We start from the raw sequence: 26,254 nt of genomic DNA on the forward strand, positions 1-26,254 counted from the left end.
AAGATAACATATGCAGAATCGTATGAAGTTAGACAACATATGCAGGTATGCAGGCAATGGGCAGCCTGGGTAGTTGTCCTCTGGAATTGTCTCTCCAACCACGTGCTCTCTTCATCCAGCCATGCATTATTTGCACAGCTACAGAATCACAGAATAAATTTACAGGTTGGAAAAGACCTCTGGGATCATCGAGTCCAACCTATAATCGAACAGAACATCACCATGTCAACGAGACCATGGCACGAGTGCCACGTCCAGTCTTTCCTTAAACACCTCCAGGGACGGTGACTCCACCACCTCCCTGGACAGATCATTCCAGTGTCTAACCACTCTTTCTGTGAAGAAATTCCTCCTGATGTCCCAAGCTGCCACAGCTCCTCATTTGCTCTTACCCTCCCTTACCGCATCTACCACCTCAAGTACAACACTTCGCTGCTTTATCACGCATTTTTAAGAAGTAACAATAATGGAGGGGGCACCACCTACGTGCTGTGGCGTTAGTCCCACGTCCAGCACGCGTCTCTCCGCCAGCCTCGACCTTCCCCTCCTGGCACCAGTCAGCCACCGCCGGCTGGACACGGTTATCCGCCTGTCCCGCCCTCCCGCTGCCGTCGCCGCGGGCTCGCCCAGCACCGCGGGAGCCCCGCGCCGCCGCCCCTCACCCGCCGCGTGACGCGGCCGTCCCGACCCCCCGCACTCCCCTCAGTCCTTCCGGGTTGGCGGGCGCAGACCCGCCCCCGCCCCGCCCCAAGGTCGGTCAGACCCTCGGCGGCGGCTCCGCGGGGCTGGTGAGTGGTGCCGTGAGGGGCGCCCGCGGGGCCGCGGGCAGGGCCGGTGCGCGGCGTCGTGTGGGGGACGCGGCGGGACCGCCGCGTTTTCCAGGCGCGGACGGAGAGCGGCCGCTGGTGAGGGAAAGGCTGCGGTATCCCGTTCTCGAGCGAAGGGAAGGGAGGATGCGCGGAGCAGGCAAAGTGGCGCGGGAAGGGGGCCCCCGGGAGCGCTGCCGGCGGGGAAGCGGGATGTGGCGGCTGCGGGCGGCCCCGTGGGCAGGGCACGGTGCACGGCAGGGGACGAGCCGCCTGCCCAAGGTCACTCGGTGGCCGCGGACTATAAATAGCGGGGAGGGGCCGCTCCGCGGGCACTTGGCGAGGCTCCGGGCGAGAAGCCCGTTCCCGGCTCCCCTGCCCGGCGCACCCCGCCCGGAGTGCGTGCCCTGCTCTGTCCTACCCGCGGTAACTCTCTGCGGGAGCTCTGGCAGAGATTGGAGGCGTTTGTTTGGTTCCTTGGGGCGCGGCGGGTTTTCACGTGTGTCACAGTTCCTCTTTTGGGGTAACGGTGCAAAGAGAAAACAGCCCGGAGTCACAGAAATGCCCTCTCCAGGCCACTTACCTTGACCTGATAGGTGTCTTACAAAAATTTGATTTTGTTTTCTAGCCAGAAAGATAAAGGTGGGAAGAAATGATTGTGTCGTGGCTACTGGCAGTGAGCTGGCCTTAAACCTGCTGCATTTACATACTTTCTGTCCAGGGCCATTAATAGCTTTTGCCTTGTTTTTGCGTGCGCCGCAGGGATTCCATACGTGGCAAGGAATTTGCTGCGAGGTCTGGGAGCAATGGCGAGCCTCCTGCGTGTTGCTGTCCGTGAGTGCTCAGCTCCTGTTTTTGGCAATGTGTTACCACCAAACGCACGTTCTGCGAAGATGTCGTGTCTGCGCATGTTTAGAACCCACCAGATGTTCAGGTCTCAGGCAGCTCCAAAGCCAGGTAAACTGATTAAATTGTTGTAAATAATCTGTTATTTTAAAACTTGAATATAAATTGTTTCTTCTTTTTTTTCTCTTTCAGATCTGAATTAGTACAGAAAACACTTAAAATAGAAATCATGGCAGCAGCATACTTGAATCAGTTGCAGCACATTTTTAGACTGGTTTTATAGGGCTTACACAGAAGGTGTTTGTGTTTATTAAAAGTACTTGGAATCCAAATAGTTTTTATTGCTAGGGGGTCCAAGCTCCTGTTAACACTTCTCTTGCTTGAGAGAAGTATTTAAACAAATGCTTTTCTTAGTCAAAAGCCTCGAGTTCCCCAGGAGTTTTGGTAGACTGGCTTTTTGTGTGCACGTGAGAAAAAAATACAGACCTCACAAAGAGAGCATCTTGCAAGCAGGACTATATGTAGATATAATTATCCCATCCAAAAAAATCTATTAGCTTTGTCCAGGAAACTCTTACATTGTACCACTCTGAAAACTTTTGATCTGCATCTTCATGTGTAGGGTTTGCTAGTATATTTGCACTACTTCCATTTTAGCAGATAATGGACCAGTTCAGGTATTTTCAATGAAAAAAGAAGTGTGAAAGGGGCCATCCTTGTTTCCAGTTTCTAATATGAGCCTGGTGTATGAAGATCAGAACTGACTTTTTTTCCTCTGTTCTATGCTGTGCATAGCCTTACAGTTGGAGGACTGGAGAATACATAATGCAGGTTTAATGCTGTTTTTGCCCAGTCATCCTGCATGGTTCATGCTTCCCTTGGAATTTAGAAACCTTGCTTCAGTGCAGATCTAGGGTCTTAGGCTGCAACTGATTAATGTGGAGAGTTGAACTAATTGCATACATGATGCTTGGTTCTTCCAAATGTAACAGTAGGTAACTGCATTAGATACTTTAGAGTACTAGGAAAGTAGTGCTGTTTGGGAGCAGAAGTGTCTGGCTGTGAAAACACTGGACACAAAATTAGCATGTATAACTGAGAAGCCTGTGTTGCATAGAACTTTTGGGAATACTGACATTAAGTGGTAAATTTTGTGGTCCTTTCAACTTGGTGACTGAAGACTTTGGAAGTTCTGAAGAAATGTCAGGAGTGAGGGCCCTGATAATCTGTGTCATGTGGCCTTTTACCATAGTGGCACAGTGAAACCTGAATTTATTTGCTCTGATAGATTTGTGATGCTCCAATTTTTTTTTTTTCTGTATTAAATATCTGAATGAGAGAAACATCTGTCAGTTTTGACATGGAAAATTGTCCCTTGTTTGGGAGTCTAAACTGACACTTAGGAAACTGAATGTCCCAGGTAAGTGCCCTTGTTGTTGTTTGAGTTTGGAATCAATCTTTTTTAGTTTGACCACAAATTTGATCATGAAACTGAAGAATCTCTTCAGTTTTACTGAAACTGATGTGCTACTCTGTGTGTACATTTTCTTGTTTTTAAGAATCACTTTTGAAAAATTTTTCTAGAAGGTTGGAGAATTCTGATTAGTGTCATGTCTTTAACATTCGGTGCTGCCCCTTCACATCTGTTGTGTGGGAGCCCTTATTCAAGGATTAGTAGTATTCATGAAATGCAGTTGTTTAATATGGAGAATTACAGGTTTGGTAGTCTTTTGGTTGATAATTAAGCTGTTCTTATAGTTCATTTTGGCAACATGTGATTTGTTATTCAGTAGAGGACAAATCAAGGATGAAACAGCAATTGAATGATGTATTCGTAGCAGTACTACTGCTGATTTTTACTTTTTAAGTGCTCTTGAACCAAAATGTAACAGCATACAAAATAACTATATTTTATTCTTTCAGGAATTACCTGTGATTGTAGTAACACTTGGTAAAATCACTGTAACACTAAGTTTTCTGAAAAGACCGGTGTCACAGTGATTCTTCTTAAGCCTGTAATTATTACTTTCCTTCTCTCAGATTAGGTTTCATTCCTTCCAGGCTATGTTATGTACAAGAGTAACAGCTGCTTGAGGGGTGAAGAGATTTGGAGTCATCTGAAAAGTAAACTTGGGGGAATGATAACTTTCTTACTGCAGTTTTTTTGCTGCTACTTGTTTATTAGAAACAGGAATTTCCATATAGGATTAAACACGTATTCCTGTAGCCTGTCTCAAATAGTCACTAGTACTAGATGTTTCAGAAACAGGCAGTTTGTAATTCCTTGCTTCTGTAACAGGAGGGACCAGGTGTTTTTTTAATCTTTTGTATCATTTTTTTTCTCCTTTTGCCAACATCATATTGGTGTTCTTCGGAATATGTCCTCATCTTCAGAACAGGTGAGATGGTTTGTTTAAAGGTTATTAGAGTAACATAAAAAATAGGCAGGTTACGTATCCTGTTCTTCCATCCCAGAACATGTGGCATATAGTCAAAACTTCTCCTTTGTCTTTCCTCTAAGTTAGTCTCTAGTATTTGTTGATACTGTTTTGCTGCAGGCTACTTCCCAAAATCACGTTAAGGAGGTTAAAAAACTATATTTTTTCGCTATAGTTTTAACTTAGAATCTTCTTTAAGATTCTTGTAGATGGAAGTTACATGGAGAAGATCACTTTCATAGTTTTGTTTACTTGAAGTAAGAACATACTTGTCCTCAGTGCACAGTCAAGATTATGGTAAGGGGATGAGAAACAGTGACTTCTTATTAGTTTTTCTAAATTCTAGTCTATGTATAAACCATACTAAACATTTCATTGGAGTGTATATTCTTTTCTAAGGCCTGTGAATGATTCTACTTCTGATAGTGGCATAATTGTATTGGTGTTGATTTTTTTTGTATCAAAAAAGTACTGTGTATCTGCTACTCCCATGAACAATTTATTAAAAATCTTAATGTGACTCAAAGAGGTGCTCCAAGTATGTGTATATCAGTCAGTATTTGGAAAATGTTCTTGATGTCATAAAGCAGTAAGTCACTAAAACATACTCAAAGCAGTTCATAGAGAGTTTGTCTGACATGAAGGATTAGAAAGGCAACTTGAAAGCTTCACAGTCTCATGCAATTTTGAACCCACGGCAAGGATAGCAGATGCACTTCTTCAAAATGAAAACTTAAATCAAGATCCTGAGTTTATGATCCTAGATTTCAACCTTTCAAACTAGTGACTTTAATGAAATTGCCGAGCTCAACAAACCAAATCTCTGTTCATTGTATAGCTGCTTCCAAACATGTTGTCCATCATACCCTGTTGTATGTGTCGGCACAGACAGGCAGCTGGGACAGCCACAAACTTGTGGCGCAGAAACACAAGCGGAGGCACAGGCACCAGTAAATCATCACCAGCCTGCTGTTTACACAGGCCTTACCAAGAGTTATGTCCAGCTGCAAGGTCACTTGAGTGATTTACAGTCCTCCTTGCCAATCTTCACCTTTTTAACCCTTTTCTCCCAAAACCTCGTCTGAAGTTTTAACATAGATCTTTTTCACTTGTAAACATCTGCTCCATTTTGGTGGTGAATGGTGTGAAAGGTCAGGGTAATCTACTTGAAAAATGTCCTATACCTGCTCTAGCTAAAGGCTGGCAAACTGACATCTGTTTGCTTATGTGTTCATTTTCCATTTTCTTCTGTATTTACTGGTTGCTTTAAGTTTGGTAGAGGCACAGAGGAGAAAAGAAGGGGAGAGACTTGTATGTTTGGTCTTACCAAAGCATTGTAGGAGGGAATAGTTCTCAGTATTGGTTTCTGATCATTCTGCTTACTGAATAAGGTGCTAATACTTTCTATCTGAAAAAGTTGTACCTATTTTTATTGCATGCAAAGTGTAACAATGTGAAAGAAAGAAGTGAGAAATGAGGAAATGCATTTGGTGTCTAGCAAGTGCATATTCCTGTCCTATGCCTCCTAGCCATTTACTCTTCTATTCTGGTACTCCTCAAAAAAACAAGTGAAGAAGAAATCAGAAGTATCTATTGTCATTTCATTAAAAACGATTAATTTTTTCACTTGAGAAAATAAAAGCTTTAGTTGTGTCTATGTTTAAATTTGCAGTCATCTTTCTATTCCCTGTATGCTATAATTTATTCCTTCTCTCCCATCCTTCCCCTTCCCCCCAGCCCTAACTCTTCCCCCTGTCTTCCCCCCCTCCTCCCCTCTTCCCCTTCCCTTTCCCCCCTCAGACTTCCGTTCCCCCTCTCAGCATTTTGGTGCTACAAAAACTTACAAAAGGAGAAAGGAAAGATAGAACTCTAGTTCTTAATTTTTCTCACTGCTTCTTGAAAAGCTTTTCTGCCTTTTATCCTACCCTACAGCTACTTTCTTTCTGAAATTACGATTGGTCTTTGTTATCCTAATAAATTTCAATCTTCTAGGTTTCATTCCTGCTTCTGAAAGACCAGAGAGTTCATTTCCACCAAGATGATTTAGTGAAAATCAGAAGCAGGACTTTATTGTGTAGTAATTAGAAGAGATGAGGAGAAAGGTGCCTTCAAATGACAAAGGGTAATTTGAGTGACAGCAGCAGTTACCACAGCTGACAGGTGGTTAGTGCTGCTGTGGTGGGTGTGGCCTGAGTTGCACGATTATGTTTAGATGTAGTGGCTGCTGATGAAGCAAATAATTGCAAAGCACTGTTAGCTTTGTGGGTCTGTTGTTTTAGATGTGCATTCTCGCTCTTGTTGTGACTTTATGTTCTTTTAACATATGTTTTTCTGAATTTAGTTTTTGTCTTGTAGTTAAAACATTTTAAATGTTCTCCAACATATAAAATATCAAAACACTTCTTTCTTCAAACTATTTGTTGCTAATTTTTTAGTTAAATTTCAAGGACACAGGTAAAATTTAAAAAAAAAAAAGTAACTAGAATCATAGAATCATTAAGGTTGGTTAAGACCTCCAAGGTTGAACCCAACCTTTGGACAAACACCACCTTGTTAACTAAACCATGACAGTGAGTTCCATGTCCAGTCATTTCTTGAACACTTCTAGGGATGGTGACTCGACCACGTATCTGGGGAGCCCATTCCAGCACTTAACCAACCTTTCGGTGAAGAAATTCTTCCTGATGTCCAACCTGCACCTCCCCTAGCTCAACAAAACCTCCCCTGGCACAGCAATTAGAAATAATGCACTTCTTTGTCTTGTGATTTTTCATTCTATCTTCTTGTTGGATGTGGTCAATTTTTTTTTTTAATGAGTTAGTAGACTGAGTAGTATAGGTGGGTACTCAAGTACCAGTTCTTAGCAATTCCGTACTGTATTTTCAGAACATTATAAGCTTATCTTGAAAGTTTTAATTAAAATATTTTCAGATTTTCAACTTTAAGTACTTTATAGTCCCAAGTTTTATGTAATGGAAAAACTATTTTAATATTTTTAAATGTAAACCTAGTTCCTCAAAGTTCTTATTTTTTGCTTGTTTCTGTCTGAAAGTGGAAAGGAGGCCTTCCTAAAATACTCCTTGCCTGGTACAAATTTTCATAGCACAATACATACATGGACAATTTAAAAGCAGATTTGTAACTTAAAACCAGCCTTTTATCCACCTTCTCTCCTTTTGGTTTGAGGTTTTTTGTTTGGTGGGTTTTGTTGTTGTTGTTGCTTGATCATTAATATGAGTGACTGCTTAGACTGCTCAAGTTATATTTCATTAATATATATGTGGTATAAATAAATGTCTTGTGTAGTCATGTCACAATCCAGGTTTAAATTCTGGATAGATGTCAGTGAAAGCTGATATAGGATTGATCCTGTGATGGGCTGCATGCTGTTGTTATAATTGAAGCAGTGTGGTAGTTTGATATATGGTTACTCTGCTTGAGTCTGTGTATTGATAAATAATATATTTAAACACTTGTTTGGATCAGAGAAATTTAACTCCCAGATATTAGACTGGAACCCCAGAAATTGTACATTAACAAATTTAGGTGTTTGTAATTTGAAAATGTCAACTACAACTGATAAATTTTGGCTTCAGCAGTTTTCCCAGTGTTACTTAGTGGAGCTTTGACCAAGACAAGGAGATAATATTGAAGAGAAGTACTGTTGAAGAAGCTAGTAGATGGATATTCCATTATTCTTCAACTGCTTCTGAATTCACATTTTTCATTTCTGTGGCAACTTTTAGAGTACCTCACTGATGTAACTGTGCCTTTCAATGTACTTTATGGTATGTATGTTACATTTGTTAATAGTGATTTGGGACAACTGTAATTTGATAGACACTAAAAACATGTTCAGTTAGGATATAGTTTCACTGCTCAAACTCATTTGTTTATTTCTTCACAATAAAGTGGAAGTGGTTAGGGATGGATTTAAATCCTTGCCTAAGGTAGAATGTTTTATCATCAGAACACCAGGTATTGTGTAAATCTGAATGCTAGTTATACAATCAGAACTGTGTAAAGTCTGATGGGTATGAACTGCATCAAACACTTGTTGCTGCTTGTGTGGCTGATTGTGCTGACCTGCTGATTCCTAAGAGAACAAGGATCTCTAGGAAGATGGTGCCATTTAAGGAAGTGTGAACTACATTCCTAGAAAATAGCATTCTGCTTCCTCTTCCCTCAGGAGGGAGAATTGCTAACTGTGACATGTCTGCATGTGTCTGTACGACATTGAAGAGTGCCCTTAATATCGATTAGTTATTCTAGTACAATTAATGCTGTCTTATCTGCCACTCTTACAGGAATTCCTTATAAACAGTTGACTGTTGGTGTCCCCAAGGAGATATTTGAGAATGAGAAGAGAGTGGCTCTTTCACCAGCTGGAGTTCAAGCCTTGGTTAAACAAGGCTTCAATGTTGTGGTGGAATCTGGTGCTGGAGAAGCCTCCAAATTTTCGGATGACCATTACAGAGAAGTTGGAGCAAAGATCCAGGGGACCAAGGAAGTCCTGGCTTCGGATTTGATTGTGAAAGTAATTGCTTTATTAATGCATTTCCTATTACATTTTTTTAGCAGAAACTTATAGGTTATTTTTTTGTAATAGTCTGCTAAAAGTTCAGTAAGTAAGGTCCTTTAGTATTTTCTATTCTGAGTCCTGACTCAATTTTGGTATTTTTTTTTAAGTAGCTCAGGTATTTTTTTTTAAGCAGCTACATTAAAAAAACTAGTAAATGATGGTGTTGAAGAAATTGGGGATAATGTCTTAGCAGATTTTTTAGCTACTTTTTACTTGTGTTTTCTAGAGTGGGTATTCTAGAGCGGACTCTAATCAGGTGAAATCCCTGCTCTAAGAAACCTTAGTAACACATAACTCAAGTTACTCTTTAGATAGTTGTTTGGAATTTTGAAGACACAAGTTTCTAACTTTTTCAGTTCCACAACTCAGTGTGTTTCAAAAGTATTTGTCACTAGATGAGTTATAGCTAATTTGGGAAAACTACTAAAAATGAAGTTACTTGAGAGGTTTTAGGTTGTGCAGAGTCCTGAAGGAAAAAAACAAAACCACCTTAAATTTAATGTTGAGGTTTCCTGTAGTTGCTCTATTTGAAGTTACACATCAGGATTGAAGGCAGAATTTCTGTGAGCTGCTTTGTGAACAACCCTTTTAAGGAGGTTTCTCTTTGAAGAAAAATGAGAAACTTAAGTGAACATAGATGGAGATTACTATCTGGATATCTGACTTGAAATTCCCTGTATGTAGTCATGCCTTGCCACCTAATTAGTGATTCTTAGCCTGTAGAACTTAATTGGCATATGTGTTGAGTAACCATTTTGCTTAAAAATGGTAGTTTTGAGGGTAGCTGTCTGTTAGAAAAGGCGGTGGCTGCTGGTTAAAAGCCATCAGATCTTTCTGAAGGTGTGTGCTGACAACTACTGCCCTGTCACCAGTCCACCTAGAACTAATTCCAGTATGTGCACTGCAATTAAGAAGGGCAGTTACTCAGTTCAGTTGTATAAACAGCCTTTGATATATGTGCTTCCTTCTGTACTTTGTGAATGGGAATGGCCAGACTGCAAGCTGGGAGAAAGGAAGTGGGGTGTGTTCTGATTTCTTTCCTGTGATTGACTTAGAAACTTCTGTCCTTCTTCAGGTGAGGGCTCCTATATACAACTCGGCTCTAGGTGTACATGAGGCAGATCTTTTAAAGACGGCGGCGACCCTGATTAGTTTTGTCTACCCAGCACAAAATCCAGACCTCCTGAAAAAACTAGCAGAAAAAAAAGCTACTGTCTTGGCTATGGATCAGGTTCCACGGGTCACCATTGCTCAGGGATATGATGCACTTAGCTCCATGGCCAACATTGCTGGGTATGATTTATTTTTTTTCAGCTTCACTAAGTATAGCTGGATTAAAATCATGTACTTTGATATTAGGTATATCTAAAACAATTCTACATCTCTGTTTTCATGCAGTAGTTTCAAGGAGGATGGTGCTCTTGGAGGTGCCAAACTGCAGTAGTTTCTTATGGTCAGCTTTACAGCAGATGAGAACAAAAGTTTAAAAAAAAAATAAACAAACTGGAGGCAATTCTAATTCCCTGACTTTTTTGTATAGTGCCTCTTTGATCTGAACTGGGTCAGAGCAGTTAAGATATCATTAAGTCATCTTGAACACAGGTTGTCTGTTGGAAGGATCTGTATGAATGCAGTTACCATGGCAGATACAAACAAAAGATCAAATACTGTCCCATATCCTCATACTTTGCAGCTAACATTTAGGTATTACAGTGATTTAAAATATTATTGTCAGACTGACTTTCTTTTTTTTTAACTTTGATGATGTCTCTGAGGCATAATAAAGCCTTTGAGAAGTCTTCCAGATTTTGTGCACACAAGCAGAATACATCCACATACATGTTTAATGACTTCTTTCAGTTTTCATTTGGTGTAATTTTATTAAAATATAGACATTCATAATGTATTTAAAGGTATAAAATCTGCAAACTGTATTCCAAAGGTGAACTAATTTTGTGGCATACAGACCTCCATATGCCTGTTCTAGAGACAGGAAAAAAAGTGGAATGGGACTGTTGAACCACAACACTGTTAGTAAAAGTGCAAGAAAATGTACACTGTTGTTAAGAAAAGACAAAATTACATATTAATCTTCATTTTCAGATAGTTGCTCTGGTGTTAACTTGGCGTCCAGCCACCCATTCTTGGATGGGGCAAATGAAGTAACAAGGTTGCACTATTTGTCCTGAGTCATATGGCTTTGCAAAGTTAGGGTTAGAATATCTTTTTTGAATGTGTGCTTGCTCTAAGTGAGCTTACTGCAGAATTACTCAGGGTTTTGCAATTACTTATTCGTTGTTTCCTTCCATAACTGGCCTCAGGTTACAGCCTTTGAAGATAGTTTCAAAGACCAGAGAGTTAACTTTTGGCAAGTTAGGCATGCATTTTTTGGGTAAAATTTTATTTGAAAGAGTGAATAGTTGCGGACATCCAGTATCCTGCAGTCCAAAAAATTATGTCTGAAAATGCATTCAATGATTTAAAAAAAAAAAAAGGCAAGAAATATGAAGAAAGACTATTAAACTTGTACTCAGTAGTAAAATGTTAAGATATTCTACACATACTATGGTCAAATGTTCATTCTTTTGATTGATGTCATGAATGGAATTTTACTGAACCTTGAGAGAATACTAATATATGTTCATCCTTAATTGACAGTTACAAGGCTGTGGTACTGGCAGCAAATCACTTTGGTCGATTTTTCACAGGTCAAATCACAGCTGCTGGTAAAGTTCCTCCAGCAAAGGTATGTGCAGTTAAACCCATGGCAAAGGAATATGAGTTCCTGAGCTTAGGTAACCATTGCTGAAACTGTGTTATTTGTTTTTCTGCCTTGGGGTTAGTTCTAGAGACTTTAGAAACTGCTGTAGTTATTCTCACACCATTTTTTGTTCATGTCTGTAGTTACCTTGTTTTGGGAATAATAGAACAGTTTGAGTTTTACTTAAGTTCGCTTAGTTTTAAACATCAGACCAGCCATGTGTAGGTGGATTTATTTTTTTCAAAATGGGGAAAGAAAACAGTTAAGAGAAGTCAGAGATATTGGGATTTCTGGGGCATTGAAGGGTGCAGTGGAAAGGTTTACTTAATTGGAATTACAGGTGAACTGGGTTGAAGAGAAATGCAAGTAGAATTAGAGAAGGAAATAAAAAAGGAAGATAAATCAAGGAGAAAACTGCTACTTACTTACATAGACTATTAGCCACAGATGAGTTGGCTTTTAGATATGTGAAATTAGGAGTTACAGCTTTTAAACTGTTAATTTATGGGGCAGTTTTGCCAAAGTAATTTTGTTTTCTGTGTCCTGAGGTATGTTGTTTAAATGGCTGCTTAATGAGATTTATCATTCTAGGTTTTGATCATCGGAGGAGGAGTTGCTGGCCTGGCTTCTGCAGGAGCAGCGAAATCGATGGGTGCGGTGGTTCGTGGATTTGATACTAGGTAGGTGTAAGAAAATAGTAATAACAATCCAAAACTACTTTTAAGTTGTTTGTATTGCAGTGAAATTGTACTGCCATTTGTTAGAGCAATAGACTAGGAAAATTAGAGAGCAAAAATATTTTTCTTTTTATAGATGGCAGAGACTGCAAACTTGATTAGTTCTTTTCTGTTAAACGGCCTTGTATCAAATTTTTACATGCTTAATACAGTATTCACATTAAAATTTTGTACTTATATGCTTTTCTAGAAGTGGCATCTAGTGCTACTTAGCTATATCTAATATGAAAGAATGAAAATTAATATGTCTCCAGATTTATGATGTGCAATATGAGAAAAACACTCTGGTTTCTTAGAAAACCTGCATATGTCTTAAAAGAAACTGGAAAGAGGTTATTTTTCATAAAAGCGTGGTCAAAATCGGTCTAAAACTTTTTAGATCTTTTAAATTCCCTACTTGAGCACCCTGTATACTTTTATCTTGAGATGCAAGAACGTTTCTACCGAGTTCTCTGCGTGTTGTGAATATTCACATAACGCTGATATTTATTCTCAATATTTACTGTGATGTCATGTGATTGAAAATAAATTACAGAATAACTATTAGAAAACCCAACTCCAAACATCCCCACCCCAGCAATTTTCCCTGTGAAAATAGGACTTACTAGACTTACTTCCCATTTCACAGTTTAAAGACAGCACCACAGGTTGTGTATTTCTCACCCATGTTAGACACTTAAGTTTGGGCTGTGGATTTACCTAGTCATGGCATAAGAAATGTGTGTGCAGAGCTAGGCATCAGTTAAATCTTCCCTTTTGAGGCTTTTCTTGGAGCAACTCTGCTGACTATACAGGAAACTGTAGGCTGCCTTCATTCCTTATCCAAGTCTGTCTGGAACCTAAATTTTGTGGTGCAATTACTCTTTTCACTAAATACAGAAAGTTGAGGACTTTAGTTATATTCTCCTCAATCTTGGAATAAGTTTTGTATCTCTTATCTGAAGACTGCTACTGAAAACACTGGTAAAGTCATGGTGTATTTTTAAAGTGGTGGCTTCCTCTTCGACAATTTTCTTTTTCCAGAGCTGCAGCTTTGGAACAGTTCAAGTCTCTTGGTGCTGAGCCTTTGGAAGTAGACTTAAAGGAATCTGGAGAGGGACAAGGTGGTTATGCTAAAGAGATGTCCAAAGAATTTATTGAAGCTGAAATGAAACTCTTTGCCAAACAGTGCCAAGATGTTGATATTATCATCACTACAGCACTGATTCCAGGTATGTTTTATGTGTAAAATGCTAATTTTTATTTATCTAAGTAAGTAAGTTGGCATATTTTGGAGCTGCACCTGCAGGGTTAGTGAATTTTGTCTATGTGAGCGTTAACTTCCACCCTTCTGTGATAAATGCCCGGTTTTAAAGTGTGTGCCTCCTTTAAAAACTTTTGTTTTCATAAAGTATCAGTCTTTGGCTCAATACCATCATGTTTTTCTTGTTAAACAAGGAGTAGATAGTAATAAAGTAAGAATATATAATTCTCTTGCATACCTACTGCATCACTGCTACTTCTGCTCTACAACTTGTGCACTAAAACAGGTCTGATTGAAATGGTACTGTCTTTGCAATTGAAATGTAGTAAGGTAGAGCTTATATTTCAGTGTTTTGTATTGCGCAGTATCTGTATTTCAATAACTTATGATGAGGCTTGTTTTTGGTTATGACTTGAATTGTAAGATTGGATGTTATCAGTTTGCTGACAAAACTGGACTTGCTAGCATCTTTGGTAGACTGCCCATGCATAACTTTTTATATGCTTTGGAGCAGGATGTTCTAGCATTTCTTCTCTCTGTCTTAACAAATGTCCTGTGATATTTTATCCTAGCTACTGATTACTTGAAAATTTTGCTTACAAAAGTAATATAGATAGAAGTGAGAAGTAATCTCCTGAGCTCAACAGATAGAAAGCTGTATTTTGTTTTTAACTTGCTATGTTTTATCTTGTCAGGTAAAAAAGCTCCTATCTTGTTTAAGAAAGACATGATTGAATCAATGAAGGAGGGTTCCGTTGTTGTGGATTTAGCTGCAGAAGCAGGGGGAAATATTGAGACTACAAAGCCTGGAGAAATGTATGTTCATAAGGTAAGCATTTTAATCTGCAGTTTGTTCTCAGTTGGCCTGAACTCACATTGTGTTTTGTAAACTGGATCCTGAAAATGAGTAGCTGATTTTGCTGTTTTGGGCTGAAGGAATCCTTTACATTTGCATTTGGTCACTGTAACATGTATATGGATTTGAATACTTTTAAAGAAACAAATACCTTTGTGTTGTGTTAATTTGCTTGTTAATGGATGTTATGGAATTCTTGCTACTTAGACTTCTGAGTCCAGTGGTTTGTCTCTGCTGAGCTGAAGGTGTGGTTTGACCTAAAAGAGATAGTAGTAGAAATAGGTTCTTTGACTTGCTTATAACCTCCCACGACTGGGGGTTGACAGTCCCTGCCATAGGTAAGCTAAGCAGGATCAGACTGTGTCAATGTTTACTTCGGTACAAAGTCTCTGGCTTAGTTCAGTACAATTTCAGCTTCAGGAGGGTGCTGGCTTTGTATGTCTTTAGCTTCAAGAATGTGTGTCTTCTGTAGAGTATCCAAAACACTTGTAACCCAAACTAGGTGTCCTATAAATTGGTTCATTAAAGGAAGCAGTTTGGCTCTGCATTGAACTACTTTGGTCTTGCTTTGGTGTTCACTGGTTTGGTTGAGAACTTGTTTTTCTACTTTTTGGGTTTTATTTTTGGTACTTATGAGAAATCTACTAGCAATTATAAAAATCTGGTAGCAGATTATCAGGGTTGTTGCTTGGTATTGCAAGGACATAATGCTGTTATTTGTGAAGCCTGTAGGATGTTGCTGCCATGGTTGTCATTAACAAAAGCAGGGCTCTTTGTGTATATATTAAAGACTCGTGTTACATTTGGCTTTGTGGCTTTCTAGGGCTTTTGATGTCATTGGTTAAAACCTGAAACTAGAGAACATAGAAGACAAGTAAGCACGTACTTCCATGAAGAGTTTATATGGGGTGCTTTTGGAGAAGTATTACCCCTGGATTTAGTGTACTGGCACTGTGCTATGGAAAATGGCAACAATGCAGAAGTATTAGGATTGTACCAGAGCATTGCATTAAGAAGGCAGAGTTCTGGAAGCTTGCATGGATCTTAACTGTAAGTTGTGGGAGCAGTGTTCTAACACAAGCCTGCTTGAACACTTATGAGTGTATACCAGCCTCAGCTTCCGCTTCCTCCCAAAGTCTGATAACCAGGTGTACTCTCATTTGTTCTTTAAACAGTGAGGATCTATTATGTTCCATTTTTACATACACATGAACCCAGACATATTACTGGCACAGCTAGCTAGCTCTGAGAAGCTCCTTTCACTCTGCTGGCATATAGAAAGTTGGCTTCTGTGCTTGCCTTCCAGAAACACGGAGAAGATACCAAGCATTAGGCAGGATAATCTGTTACCTGATTGCTTAAAGAAGTTAAGTTCTGAGAGCATGGTAGGATTTGGAGAAGACAAGCTCTTGCACCAATATGCCTTCCTCTTTGTGTAGGAAGAGCTTGTTGCTAATAGCATTTAAGGTGTTGGGTTTGATCATGATGAATTCTGTAACTGTTGTGAGTAATCCTCCCCTGTCTGAGTAATGTCAGAACTGCAGTTTTAGTGGGATGTCAGAATGTCAGAACAGGTAGCAGTTTTAGTGGGATGAACAGAAATGAATGCAAGAGTTGGGATATGTATTTCCAGAAGGATATACTGGAAAAGATGATGCTCTTTCAGAGATTGTACAAATCCTTATTATTTTACTTGGATTTTTTTTCAGGGTGTTACACACATTGGGTACACAGATCTGCCTAGCAGAATGGCTACTCAGGCCAGTACCCTGTATTCCAATAATATTATCAAACTTCTAAAGGCTATTAGTCCTGACAAAGAGAACTTCTACTTTGATCCAAAAGATGAATTTGATTATGGGACTCTGGATCATGTTATTAGAGGAACTGTAGTAATGAAGGTAAGTCGGTAAATATTCTCTTCTTAATTTGTAAGTACATCTTTAACCTTTATCACTGCTGTCTCTTCGAAATGCATTTGAAGATACTGCATGTCCACAGACTTCAGAGGTGGCTTGATGAGAGTGTGAGTGTGGATAATTCTGTGTTTATTCAGCTGAGCATTCCTCTGTCCCTTTTTGTTGTGGGAAACCTCTTTGATTTGTCTTCTTGTCAAGGTTAAACAAATACCTAATGTATCAACTGTTGAAAAATAGCAAAAAGATAAAGTTTGCCTGTTGTATTCGTGTGATAAAAACATAATTATTTAAAACATATTTGAGACTTTATTACAGGACCAGAAAAACATTCTTCCTGTATTTTTTATTTAATTTTTTAAAATACATTTTTCTTTTATAGTAAGGGTAACTTCAGAAAAAATTGGTGAAACTAGAATATGCAGGATACTTTAAGCTTTACTAGGAAATAATAAAATACAAACTCAGGAAATCAACCAGTAAGGGCTCTCCTTCTATAACTATTTGGAAATAATAATTTGCAGTTTAGGTAAGACGTATTAATTTCAGTTGAGTTTTGGTGCATAATGTTGCTAATACTTTATGATAGCTACTCTGGAGGAGACTTACATTGACTTAAGCTCTCCCAGACCACCGTTGTGTACAGCTTGGGACTGACAGCTCCACAGTTCCCTCTCTGGATACCTGGAGAACAGCAAAAAATATGAGACATTATGCTTGGTCTGCAGAAAAGGAAGATATTCCTGTGGTATGGCTGTAGGATGTTAGAACTTAACTTGAACTTTGCAGTAATAAGAAGAAAAGGTTTCTCTAACTACAAACTGTCTGCCATGTTAGGCATAACTGTAAATATTTCTTGTCAGGATGGCAGGGTCATTTTCCCAGCACCTCTACCAAATAATATTCCTCAAGGAGCACCTGTGAAACAGAAGACTGTAGCAGAGCTGGAAGCGGAAAAAGCAGCTACTATTACACCTTTTAGAAAGACTATGACTAGTGCATCTGTATACACAGCAGGTAGGCAACTTTCAGAGTTGGAGAATCAGTGCAGAGTACTCCTCATTTGGCTAGTATTTCTAAAGTGACTCATAATCTAACACATTCAATTTAATAACTATTTCGGAGTGCAGTTGATTGTCTGGTGTATCCTAGTGCAAAATCAATGTAGTGTAATAATTGCTTTTAAGAGGGAAACCAAAACTTTAGAAATTTAACCAAAAATATTAACATTTCAAGAAATGCTGACTCATGTGATGTGCATTTATGTTTGGCTCTGTTTCAATATCCGTAAAATGCTTCAAGTTCTGAAGGACTCATGCCAGGGACTGTGCCCATACTTTTCAGCAGAATCAGTTCATTGCCATTTGTTTCTTCAAATTTTACTGTATTGGGTGAGACTTAAATGCTCACAGTCTACTGAAATACTAGGAATAGGACCTTCATCTTGACAAAAAAATATTGTCTCTGTGTAATGTTGTACTCTCAGTGCATCAGAATGTCTATATGAGGTAATTAACGAATGGAGTATTCTTAATTTTAATCTCTGTTTTTCATACATATGCTTTGATGTGTTCCAAGTAATATCTCAGCATGATTGTGACTCTTCTACATTTTTTCGATACAACAGGAGAGGACAGGATTCAGTGTTTGTGTAGAAATGTATCTTTGCTATGTTGTATGTATGCATAACAGATATGTGTGAGATCTGGCTTTATTTTCTATTGTAAAAGAAACAGTAGCACCGAAAGAGCTTTGTATTTCAAGAAGATGATCCACCTGATCTTGAAGCAAATCCATGCACAGAACTCTACTTTGGTTTTATGTCACTATTGGACTCCTGTTGTATACATTTTAAATGTAAGAAATCACTGAAAACTTACAGAGTTTTTCTGTGCTTTTCTCCTAGGTTTAGCTAGTATGTTAGGACTGGGCATTGTAGCACCTAATGCTGCTTTCACTCAGATGGTGACAACATTTGGCCTAGCTGGAATAGTGGGTTACCACACAGTGTGGGGTGTGACTCCTGCTCTGCACTCTCCACTCATGTCGGTGACTAATGCTATCTCAGGTAAGTAGCTGTGGCACAGCTGCTTATTTCCTATTTGATGTAGGCACAGCTCCTTTTACTTGAACTTTAGACAAAAGTCTACTGATATGCCTTTTAGAATGCCAAAGAGCCTTGTAGTACTCAATTGAGTTTACTTTCCTAAATAGCAAGGACACCTGAAACATGGTCTTTCTGAGAGTATGATTTTTCAAAGGAAGGGCAAATGTGCTGCATAATTTAATTTTCATGACTGATTTTTTACTCTTGACCTGTTTGTGTTAAAGTTTGTTTTACTTGGAGAGCTGCAGACTGCTTTCATGGAACACATCATTCCTCCCATCTCTCCAGAACATTGCCCTGAAAATAACTTGTCTCTCATATTTTTTGCATTCTTTTATTCTTCACCTCTAACTTTGGGGGGGGGGGGGAGAGGGGAAAAAGAAAAAAATGTGAGAGAGGGGAAAAAGAAAAAAATCCTGAATTACCCATAAGACTCATAACTCTATAAATAGGTAGGATTTTATATATCTGTGTGTGAGTAGATGTGGCAGGTCACAAGTCTGATTTACCTTGGTTGTTAAAAGCAAAATTTCTTTTATTGAAAAAGCACTTATAGGCTAACTCTGCTTGAGGTGCTGCTCTTTAAAACTACATTCATACACTATTTTTTTTTCTTTTGGAACATGTTTGTATTGCTGAAAAAAAACATGGTAGTCTTTCTTCAAAGAGTAGTGTGTAGAGTAGGGGTCAAAATTTGAATTGGCTGATGTTTGTTTGACTGTTGAAGACGTATAGAGCCTTTTAAGGTTCAGTAACACTTCTTCTCTTTTAAATAGGTCTAACTGCAGTTGGTGGGCTGGTATTGATGGGAGGACACTATCTCCCTGAAAACACTCCTCAAGGTTTAGCAGTGCTTTCAGCCTTTATCTCTTCAGTCAATATTGCAGGTATGAATGTTAGGTTTTCTCTGGAGAGTAATTTCAAGCACTTGTATAATTTTATAATTTTTTTTAGCTCTTTAATTGTGTAGATTCCAGAAATAAAAATCTGGGAATAGGATCTGAGAGCTTTCATCAATATATAAAGACACCACTCCTCCAATTTTCATATTAGTTATTGTATCTGGTTGACATACTCTGTAGAGTAACCTTTTTTTAGGGAAATATTTAAATGTGCATTTTTCTTTTACAGTAAAATTTGGGTGATGATTGTATAACGTGTTATATTTTCCTGTATATCCCAAGATTGTATTGGATTTATGCTTACAAATCATTTTCCTACATGAAATACGTGTAAGTGGCATAGAACAAAATTCTAGATAGAGAAAAGGTCAAAGCTATAAACTCAGCTGTATCCTATAGTCAGTGTAGAGTATAGAGCCAGAGCAAGTCCTCCTTTTCTTCTGAATTTCTTCCACAGGCTAAGAGACAGCAGTATTGAACCCTGATCACACCTTTGTTTCCTGGTGGTTTTCTAGGTTGCCAGCTTTTCAGAGGCTCTCTTGGTATCAATTGCTAAAATGTGTGTTCATATGGTTTTACTACATATTTCTTACATTTTGGCATATGCTTAGTTTCAGATTTTATTTTTCTTAAGATTGTTCCTTTACTTTGGCCAGGTGGGTTTTTAGTCACACAGAGAATGCTGGATATGTTCAAACGTCCCACAGATCCTCCTGAATACAACTACTTGTACCTGCTTCCTGGTGGTGTGTTTGTAGGAGGCTATGCAGCAGCTCTCAGTGGTGGCTATAGTATTGAACAGGTAAAAGGTGACTTTATGGTTCTTATCCCACTGTTCATTGAGATGTTTTGTCATGCCCACGCTATTGAGGAGTAAATAAATAATCCAAGGTCTTTTCATCAACTGCATGTTCCCACAAGGCCACTCTGAAGCTTATTAACTTTAAGTTTGCAATCATACTCCAGGTGACAAATCTTCAGATTTTAAAAGCTTGGTTGTTGCTATTTGTTTTTGTGTAAAGCAGCAGGTACTTTTATTTATTGGGCTGTTTTCGTAAATTTGAGCTGTGGCCTCACCAGTACCGAGTACAGGGGAATGATCACTGCCCTAGTTCTGCCAGCTATACTATTGCTGATAGTTCAGAACTATCTGAACTATTAGTTCAAATGTGCCATAAGCAAATTCTGAAACTATTCCTATGATGAACAGGATATTTAGCTTTGGATTTGTACTAGGGAAAAACTTGCTTCTGAACTGATGAGGAAAATTGGTTTGACTCCTGTTCATGCTGCAGATAAACAAAGGTCGTGAACTGTGGGAAAAGTTTTATCAATATCACATTTTAATTGGCCAAAATCACAGCCTGTACAACAGTTTCTCACAGTCAGGAGTTTTGACTTCATTTAAGAACTGTGACTTAAACACATTGTGGAAAAATCAGCCCTTTTATTTAATAATCAGAAATATTTTTTAATAGTGATGGAATTTGTCACTGCTTTATGTGGATGGTTTACTTGTTTTAAAGGTGATGTATCTGGGCTCAGGACTTTGCTGTGTTGGTGCCCTGGCTGGTCTGTCTACTCAAGGAACAGCTCGTCTTGGAAATGCTTTGGGTATGATTGGTGTTTCAGGAGGTTTAGCAGCAACCCTTGGAAGCCTTAATCCGTCACCTGAATTGTTGGCGCAGATGTCAGGTGCAATGGCACTTGGTGGTACCATAGGTATGTGTATGATACTATGAACTAGCAAGCTATGTTCTGTGCATGCATTTGTGCAAGCTATATATACATAAAATACTGTGTAGCTTGCAGGTGAATTGACTAACTTACATTTGTGGCTTGTGCAGTATTATTTTGCAAATGTGTGAACAAAAAAAAATTACTTCCAGAGCTTTTATTAATGCTTCAGATTGTGGTAAAGAATGGGGAGACTGGTGGAAAATCAGGAGCACGTCATCCCTATTAGGGAAGCTGGGTGTCCAAAGGTGAATGAGTTTGCCCGACTTCATACTTGTGTTCAGTTCCTGACTGAATACTTCAAATTTCCTTTTCACACTGTGCTTTTGTCACAAAAAACATTAAATTTCTCAATATTTAGTGATGCTTCTAAGAACACGATATGTTTTAATCTTCTGTTTTTCGTGATACCCCCATGTACACATGCAGCCTTCAGTTCAGTGCCATAGCGATTTCTAGTTGGAACAGTGTTGTGTGTGTGTGTGTATTTGTGGCACATTGAACCATGCTCCATTAATTTCTAGCTGAACAGATTGGTTGTGTTTTGTAAGACTTCCCTTCTGTTTTCAACTCTCCATAGGTCTGACAATAGCTAAACGCATCCAAATTACAGATCTGCCTCAGCTGGTGGCTGCTTTCCACAGTTTGGTTGGTTTGGCTGCTGTGCTCACCTGTGTTGCAGAATACATGATTGAGTATCCTCACTTTGCTACTGATCCAGCTGCAAACCTCACTAGGATTGTGGCCTATCTTGGCACATACATTGGTGGGGTGACTTTCAGTGGCTCTCTTGTTGCTTATGGAAAACTGCAAGGTGAGACCTTCTATTCAGAATTTGTTAAAGGTTTTTTTCCCCCCCCGAATTTAGCTCTGAGTTCAGGTTGCTCTGTAATTACAAAGAATGACATTTTGCATCAGGTAAAGGTTTACATGTTTGATTCTAATGAGCATACTTTTTTGTTTTTAATTATAGTTAATTTGTGTACAGCTTTCGTTACGAATGGCTGTCCTCAGTGATTATTACTACTATTCATTACGAAGTCATGTAAACTTCCCTCAGTTCATCTTTTCTAGAAATAAGTGTTGCTTTAGTATTGCTCAGACACTACTTGATGCTTTTCCTCACATTGCTTCTATTGAACTTCTATGATCACAGCTTTGTATTCCTGAAGAGACATGTTAATTCAAACCCTGGTGTTACTGGATTCAGTGAGCACTGCTAATATTTATGGGATTTTGTTCTTAGCACTGCAGGCTTCATTCAGGTGGGCAGCTTGCAGTATTGGTTGAGGCTGCCTCACTTTAAACCATTCAGTTCACTGTCTGTTTATCTACTGTGCAAACTCCATGCTCCATACCTCTTACTGTTTTAGTAAATACACTTTCTAAGTTAAATACTTGCTAATTCCTGATTCTTATGCACGCGAATGGTCCTTATTGCATTTATTTTTGGTTTTGTAAGCATACAGCTTTTGAGAGACTCAGGAAATACCTTTACTAAGAATTTCAGGCTAAGAGCTTCCTATTACTTGTTTTGTTGTTAGCTTTGCAATAGTTCCTTTGGGAAACGTCTGTTCGCTATCTTCAGTGTTTATGAGACCAACCATTGAAGGAGGAAGCACGACATGGATGGAAAGCTGTCATCTCTAATAATCTTTTGAAGTATTTGTCAGTAGTTTGTATTTCTGATGTATCTCTGCTAAGTAGTTATTTGTTTCTTCTCAGTTACATTTTTTTCTCCCTTCATCATACCCCCCTTGTGATTTGTGCGCATGTCCCTGGTGAGCTTCACTGCCTGCTTCAGCCCACTCTCCTGTTTATTTTTCCCCCCCTCGCATTTTCGTGTCATCATGATATGAAATACTAAGCTTGTCTGTACTATTGAACTACCGATTCTATACTGTGGAAGAGGTAGTAGGTCACACACTTTGACTCCCAGTCCTGAGACCATCAGTTCCTTCTTCCTCTGAATTCAGCTAAATTTAAATGAGATACTCTGTCACTTCTGATGTAAGTTATTACTGAGAAACTTGCATTACTTCTACTCTTTGCCATGCTGTTTGGAAAAAAAACCAAAAACCTAGTATGAGAATAAATCTGTGATTGTCTTTTTAAACTGACTCACACAAATAGTGAACCCCTTTTTCTCCTTAAGTCTCTGCCAGTGTGGGAAGCTTGAGAGGTCTGTGTAGCTGAAGGTAGTGGTGAAATTAAAGCATTTGAAAGCAGGACTGTTTTATATTTGGTGTTATCTGTGCAGTCATATTTTTTTAAGTGCACAGCTTTAGAGAGACAGATCATATCTGTGTAGAAGTTCCAGTTAAAAGCTTGCTACTACAATGTATCTTACATAACATACCAAGACTTGGGATTTTTGAAGAAACATTTTTGAAGGAAAAATTAAAAGGCTTTTCAAAAGAAGAGATTTTTGTGACTATTCTAGAGCACTTTAGTGAAATTAGGAAGTAAACCAAGTTTAAACAGGAGTATTTGAGAATCTAGAGTGAGTTGAATGTTTTGCAGTTCTGAGTCATCACAAGGTGATGTCATCAGCCTCAACTAACTTGTTTTATCTTCCACCCCTCCCTTTTTCTCTTTTTAATTTTTCTTTTGCTGAGTTACTCAGCCTTCTCTGAAGACAAGAAGCAGGCTCTCCTGAATGCATCTGTCAATCTCTGAATATGCGTTTTATTGCAGGTATCCTGAATTCTGCCCCTCTGCTCTTGCCTGGTCGACATGCGTTAAACGCGGGATTGCTGGCTGCCAGCATTGGCGGAATGGTTCCGTACATGATGGATCCCAGTTACACTACAGGAATTACTTGCCTAGGTTCTGTGTCAGCACTCTCAGCCATCATGGTAAGTTGAGAAATTATAGAAGGTAAGACAAATTAAACAAGCAGTTTGTTCTCCAGCTTTGCAAGTTTCCTCTTAAGGATTCTGTTTTACCCTCCTGAGTCACAGTTGGCACAGTGCCTGCCTGCGTGGTAACTTGCAGCAGCAGGTAGCAACTGACTTCCCTAAATCTAGCAGTAAACCAGAACTGTTCAAGAGAACAGGCGTATATGTATATAATTACTTTTTGCAGATAATGATTAATGAAGCATTCTATATGACAAAATGATGTTTTAGAAGACTTTCTGGGAAATTAATGCTTAAAATACTTAAAAGAGCTCTGGATCTACAGTTTGTCATGATAACTTATTAAGATTATCCCCATGTGTAACTTCTTCCATTAACTCACACCGGTGCACACCAGTGTTGCAAAATTTACCCTGAATATTACCATTCTGTAAACCAATTCTTGCAAAGACTGCTCAGTATGAATCCTTTAACAGGATGAACAGTTCCAGAGAGCTGGTAGGATATTTTTGCAAGTAAAAATATGTGACTAAGCACAGGATGAGGACGGTGGGGTACCTTTCTGTACTCTCTCAAAAGGCAGAATTGGTAAATCCAATCCTCAGGTCACAGCTTGAATAACTGTACCTACACTGAGAATACTTCAATAGGTTATTAAGTAACTTGATACTTGCCTAGAAAGTTTGTGGATGCCCCATTCCTGGAAGTGTCCAAGGCTAGGGTGGATGCCTTGAGTAACATGATCTAGTGGATGACCACTCTTCCCAAGGCAAGAGAGTTGGAACTGGGTGATCTTTAAGGTACCTTCCAGCACAAACTGTTCTATGCTTCTGTATTTTTCATTGCTGCAAGAAGACTGTCTTCTCTGAATTTTCTCTTTAGTCACAACTTACACAGAAGTACTTTCTTTCCTTTTCCAGGGTGTCACTTTAACAGCAGCTATTGGAGGGGCTGACATGCCTGTAGTTATTACTGTCCTGAACAGTTATTCTGGATGGGCTTTGTGTGCTGAGGGCTTTCTACTGAACAACAACTTGCTGACCATTGTTGGTGCACTCATTGGCTCCTCTGGGGCCATCCTCTCTTACATCATGTGTGTGGTAAGAAGTCAACAAACTCTGGTTGTTTGCTGAATAATGAAAAACTTTATTCAACATGTTATCTAGGAAGATAAGCCATTAGATCTCAAACTGTTAGGTCTTTACAGACTAGAAAATTCTTGATTGAAACTGTTGGACTACATGTCAGTTGTCTTTCTTTGGTTTAGAGAGACGCATAACTCAAAACCGAGGACAGCCTTTGTATTAACTTGGCACTGAGGGTTTGAATTTGGGCTCAGACAAGTATGATTACTTGTGCTCAGCTATTTTTTTCTAGTCATATACCTATGCAGTTTTGTTAAATTTAAGCTAAATTTAGTATTTAGCAGGAGATACTTAGGTATCTCTTGTAGTGTGTACTGTGTTCCTTTAAAAAGCTGTTTGATTAGACAATAATTTACAGTTTGTTTTTTGACGTGCAGGAAAGTGTGCTACTTTCTTCATAGCAGCTACTTCGAAGTACCACGGGGTGGCAGCAGGCTTGCAGGAGTTCACTGCTTTGCCAGTGTCTGTATCAGCAAACTTGAGCTTCAACTGTATATAAATCGTATTGCGTTATTAGTAATGACCTCCTTTTCTCTGCAACATTTGTATAGAAGTCTTGTTTTCAAAGATGTAGAGGTAATGATTTAAAGAAAACTATTCACAGTGCAACAGATGCCAAACTCCTGATTCTCCATTGTGTGATCCTGTTTTACTTCTGCTTGTGTTCTTGCATGATCACTGTTGCTGTTCTCCTGTCTGATGTTTTCCTATGGTCAGTGCTGGCTGTCATCATTTGCTTTGTCTCAGCTGATAAATAGTGTTGTTACCATGTTAGGAATGTTTAGTATCATTAATTTTTATCTTTCTTGAGGAACGATTTCAGAAAAGTTTAAAAAGGCATTTTTGTCCAGCTTCTTGAAGGTGAGCTCAAATGAACAATTCCAGGTATGAATGTCAAAGAATCTTGTTCTTTCTTGAACATTTTCTGTCTCCTTATCGAAAGGAAATGAGATTATGTGGCTCATATTTATTTGTGTACATTCAGGACTTTAGTCCATATCAGTGGAGAGATGATGCTTATGGCTAACACAAATATGAAAATCATGTTCTTTAAAAATCGAATTCTTGTGAAATCTTACTGAAAATATGAACTGTTTGATATATATTTACCAGTAGGCAATGTCTATCTGTACGTTGATTTTTCTTTTACCATCTCTTTCCCTTCTAAATTTATTTTATTGCTAACCCTTCTTAGCACTCATAAGAGAGTTTTGAAATACTTTCGGAGTTGCTTGGAGGAATCCAGATAAATAGGAAACCTGGGGGAGTAGTTAGCAAAATAGTTATGCAGTGACAGAGTATCTTTCCTCTAAATAT

The 26,254-nt window shown here is 38.8% G+C and overlaps 2 protein-coding genes across 7 annotated transcripts in view; one reads left to right on the top strand and one right to left on the bottom strand.

Moving 5' to 3' along the window:
- Positions 1-592, bottom strand: part of PAIP1 (poly(A) binding protein interacting protein 1) — a 24,588-nt gene extending 23,996 nt beyond the window's left edge. The window contains exon 1 of one of the 3 annotated variants that reach the window (XM_027635303.1): positions 487-592. The gene's annotated coding sequence lies outside the window, so the exon portion shown is untranslated. Of the gene's footprint in view, positions 1-482 lie in introns of all 3 variants that reach the window. The other 2 variants (XM_027635305.1, XM_027635304.1) reach the window with 2 other exon arrangements.
- Positions 593-742: 150 nt separating this feature from the next.
- Positions 743-26,254, top strand: part of NNT (nicotinamide nucleotide transhydrogenase) — a 38,976-nt gene continuing 13,464 nt past the window's right edge. The window contains exons 1-18 of one of the 4 annotated variants that reach the window (XM_027635300.1): positions 1,645-1,763; positions 1,845-4,051; positions 6,083-6,212; positions 8,398-8,627; positions 9,748-9,965; positions 11,331-11,418; positions 12,025-12,113; positions 13,194-13,381; positions 14,109-14,242; positions 15,979-16,170; positions 17,049-17,202; positions 18,092-18,253; positions 19,069-19,179; positions 19,851-19,996; positions 20,721-20,916; positions 21,512-21,745; positions 23,629-23,789; positions 24,713-24,892. In XM_027635300.1, the coding sequence (XP_027491101.1) occupies positions 6,203-6,212; positions 8,398-8,627; positions 9,748-9,965; positions 11,331-11,418; positions 12,025-12,113; positions 13,194-13,381; positions 14,109-14,242; positions 15,979-16,170; positions 17,049-17,202; positions 18,092-18,253; positions 19,069-19,179; positions 19,851-19,996; positions 20,721-20,916; positions 21,512-21,745; positions 23,629-23,789; positions 24,713-24,892 (2,493 nt within the window). In that variant the 5' untranslated portion in view covers positions 1,645-1,763; positions 1,845-4,051; positions 6,083-6,202. Of the gene's footprint in view, positions 789-837; positions 906-1,564; positions 1,764-1,844; positions 4,052-6,082; positions 6,213-8,397; positions 8,628-9,747; positions 9,966-11,330; positions 11,419-12,024; positions 12,114-13,193; positions 13,382-14,108; positions 14,243-15,978; positions 16,171-17,048; positions 17,203-18,091; positions 18,254-19,068; positions 19,180-19,850; positions 19,997-20,720; positions 20,917-21,511; positions 21,746-23,628; positions 23,790-24,712; positions 24,893-26,254 lie in introns of those variants that run through there. The other 3 variants (XM_027635298.1, XM_027635299.1, XM_027635301.1) reach the window with 3 other exon arrangements.

This window comes from Corapipo altera, unplaced genomic scaffold (genome assembly GCF_003945725.1).
Source record: "Corapipo altera isolate COAL_440 unplaced genomic scaffold, ASM394572v1 61411, whole genome shotgun sequence".
Taxonomy (NCBI): Eukaryota; Metazoa; Chordata; class Aves; order Passeriformes; family Pipridae; genus Corapipo; species Corapipo altera.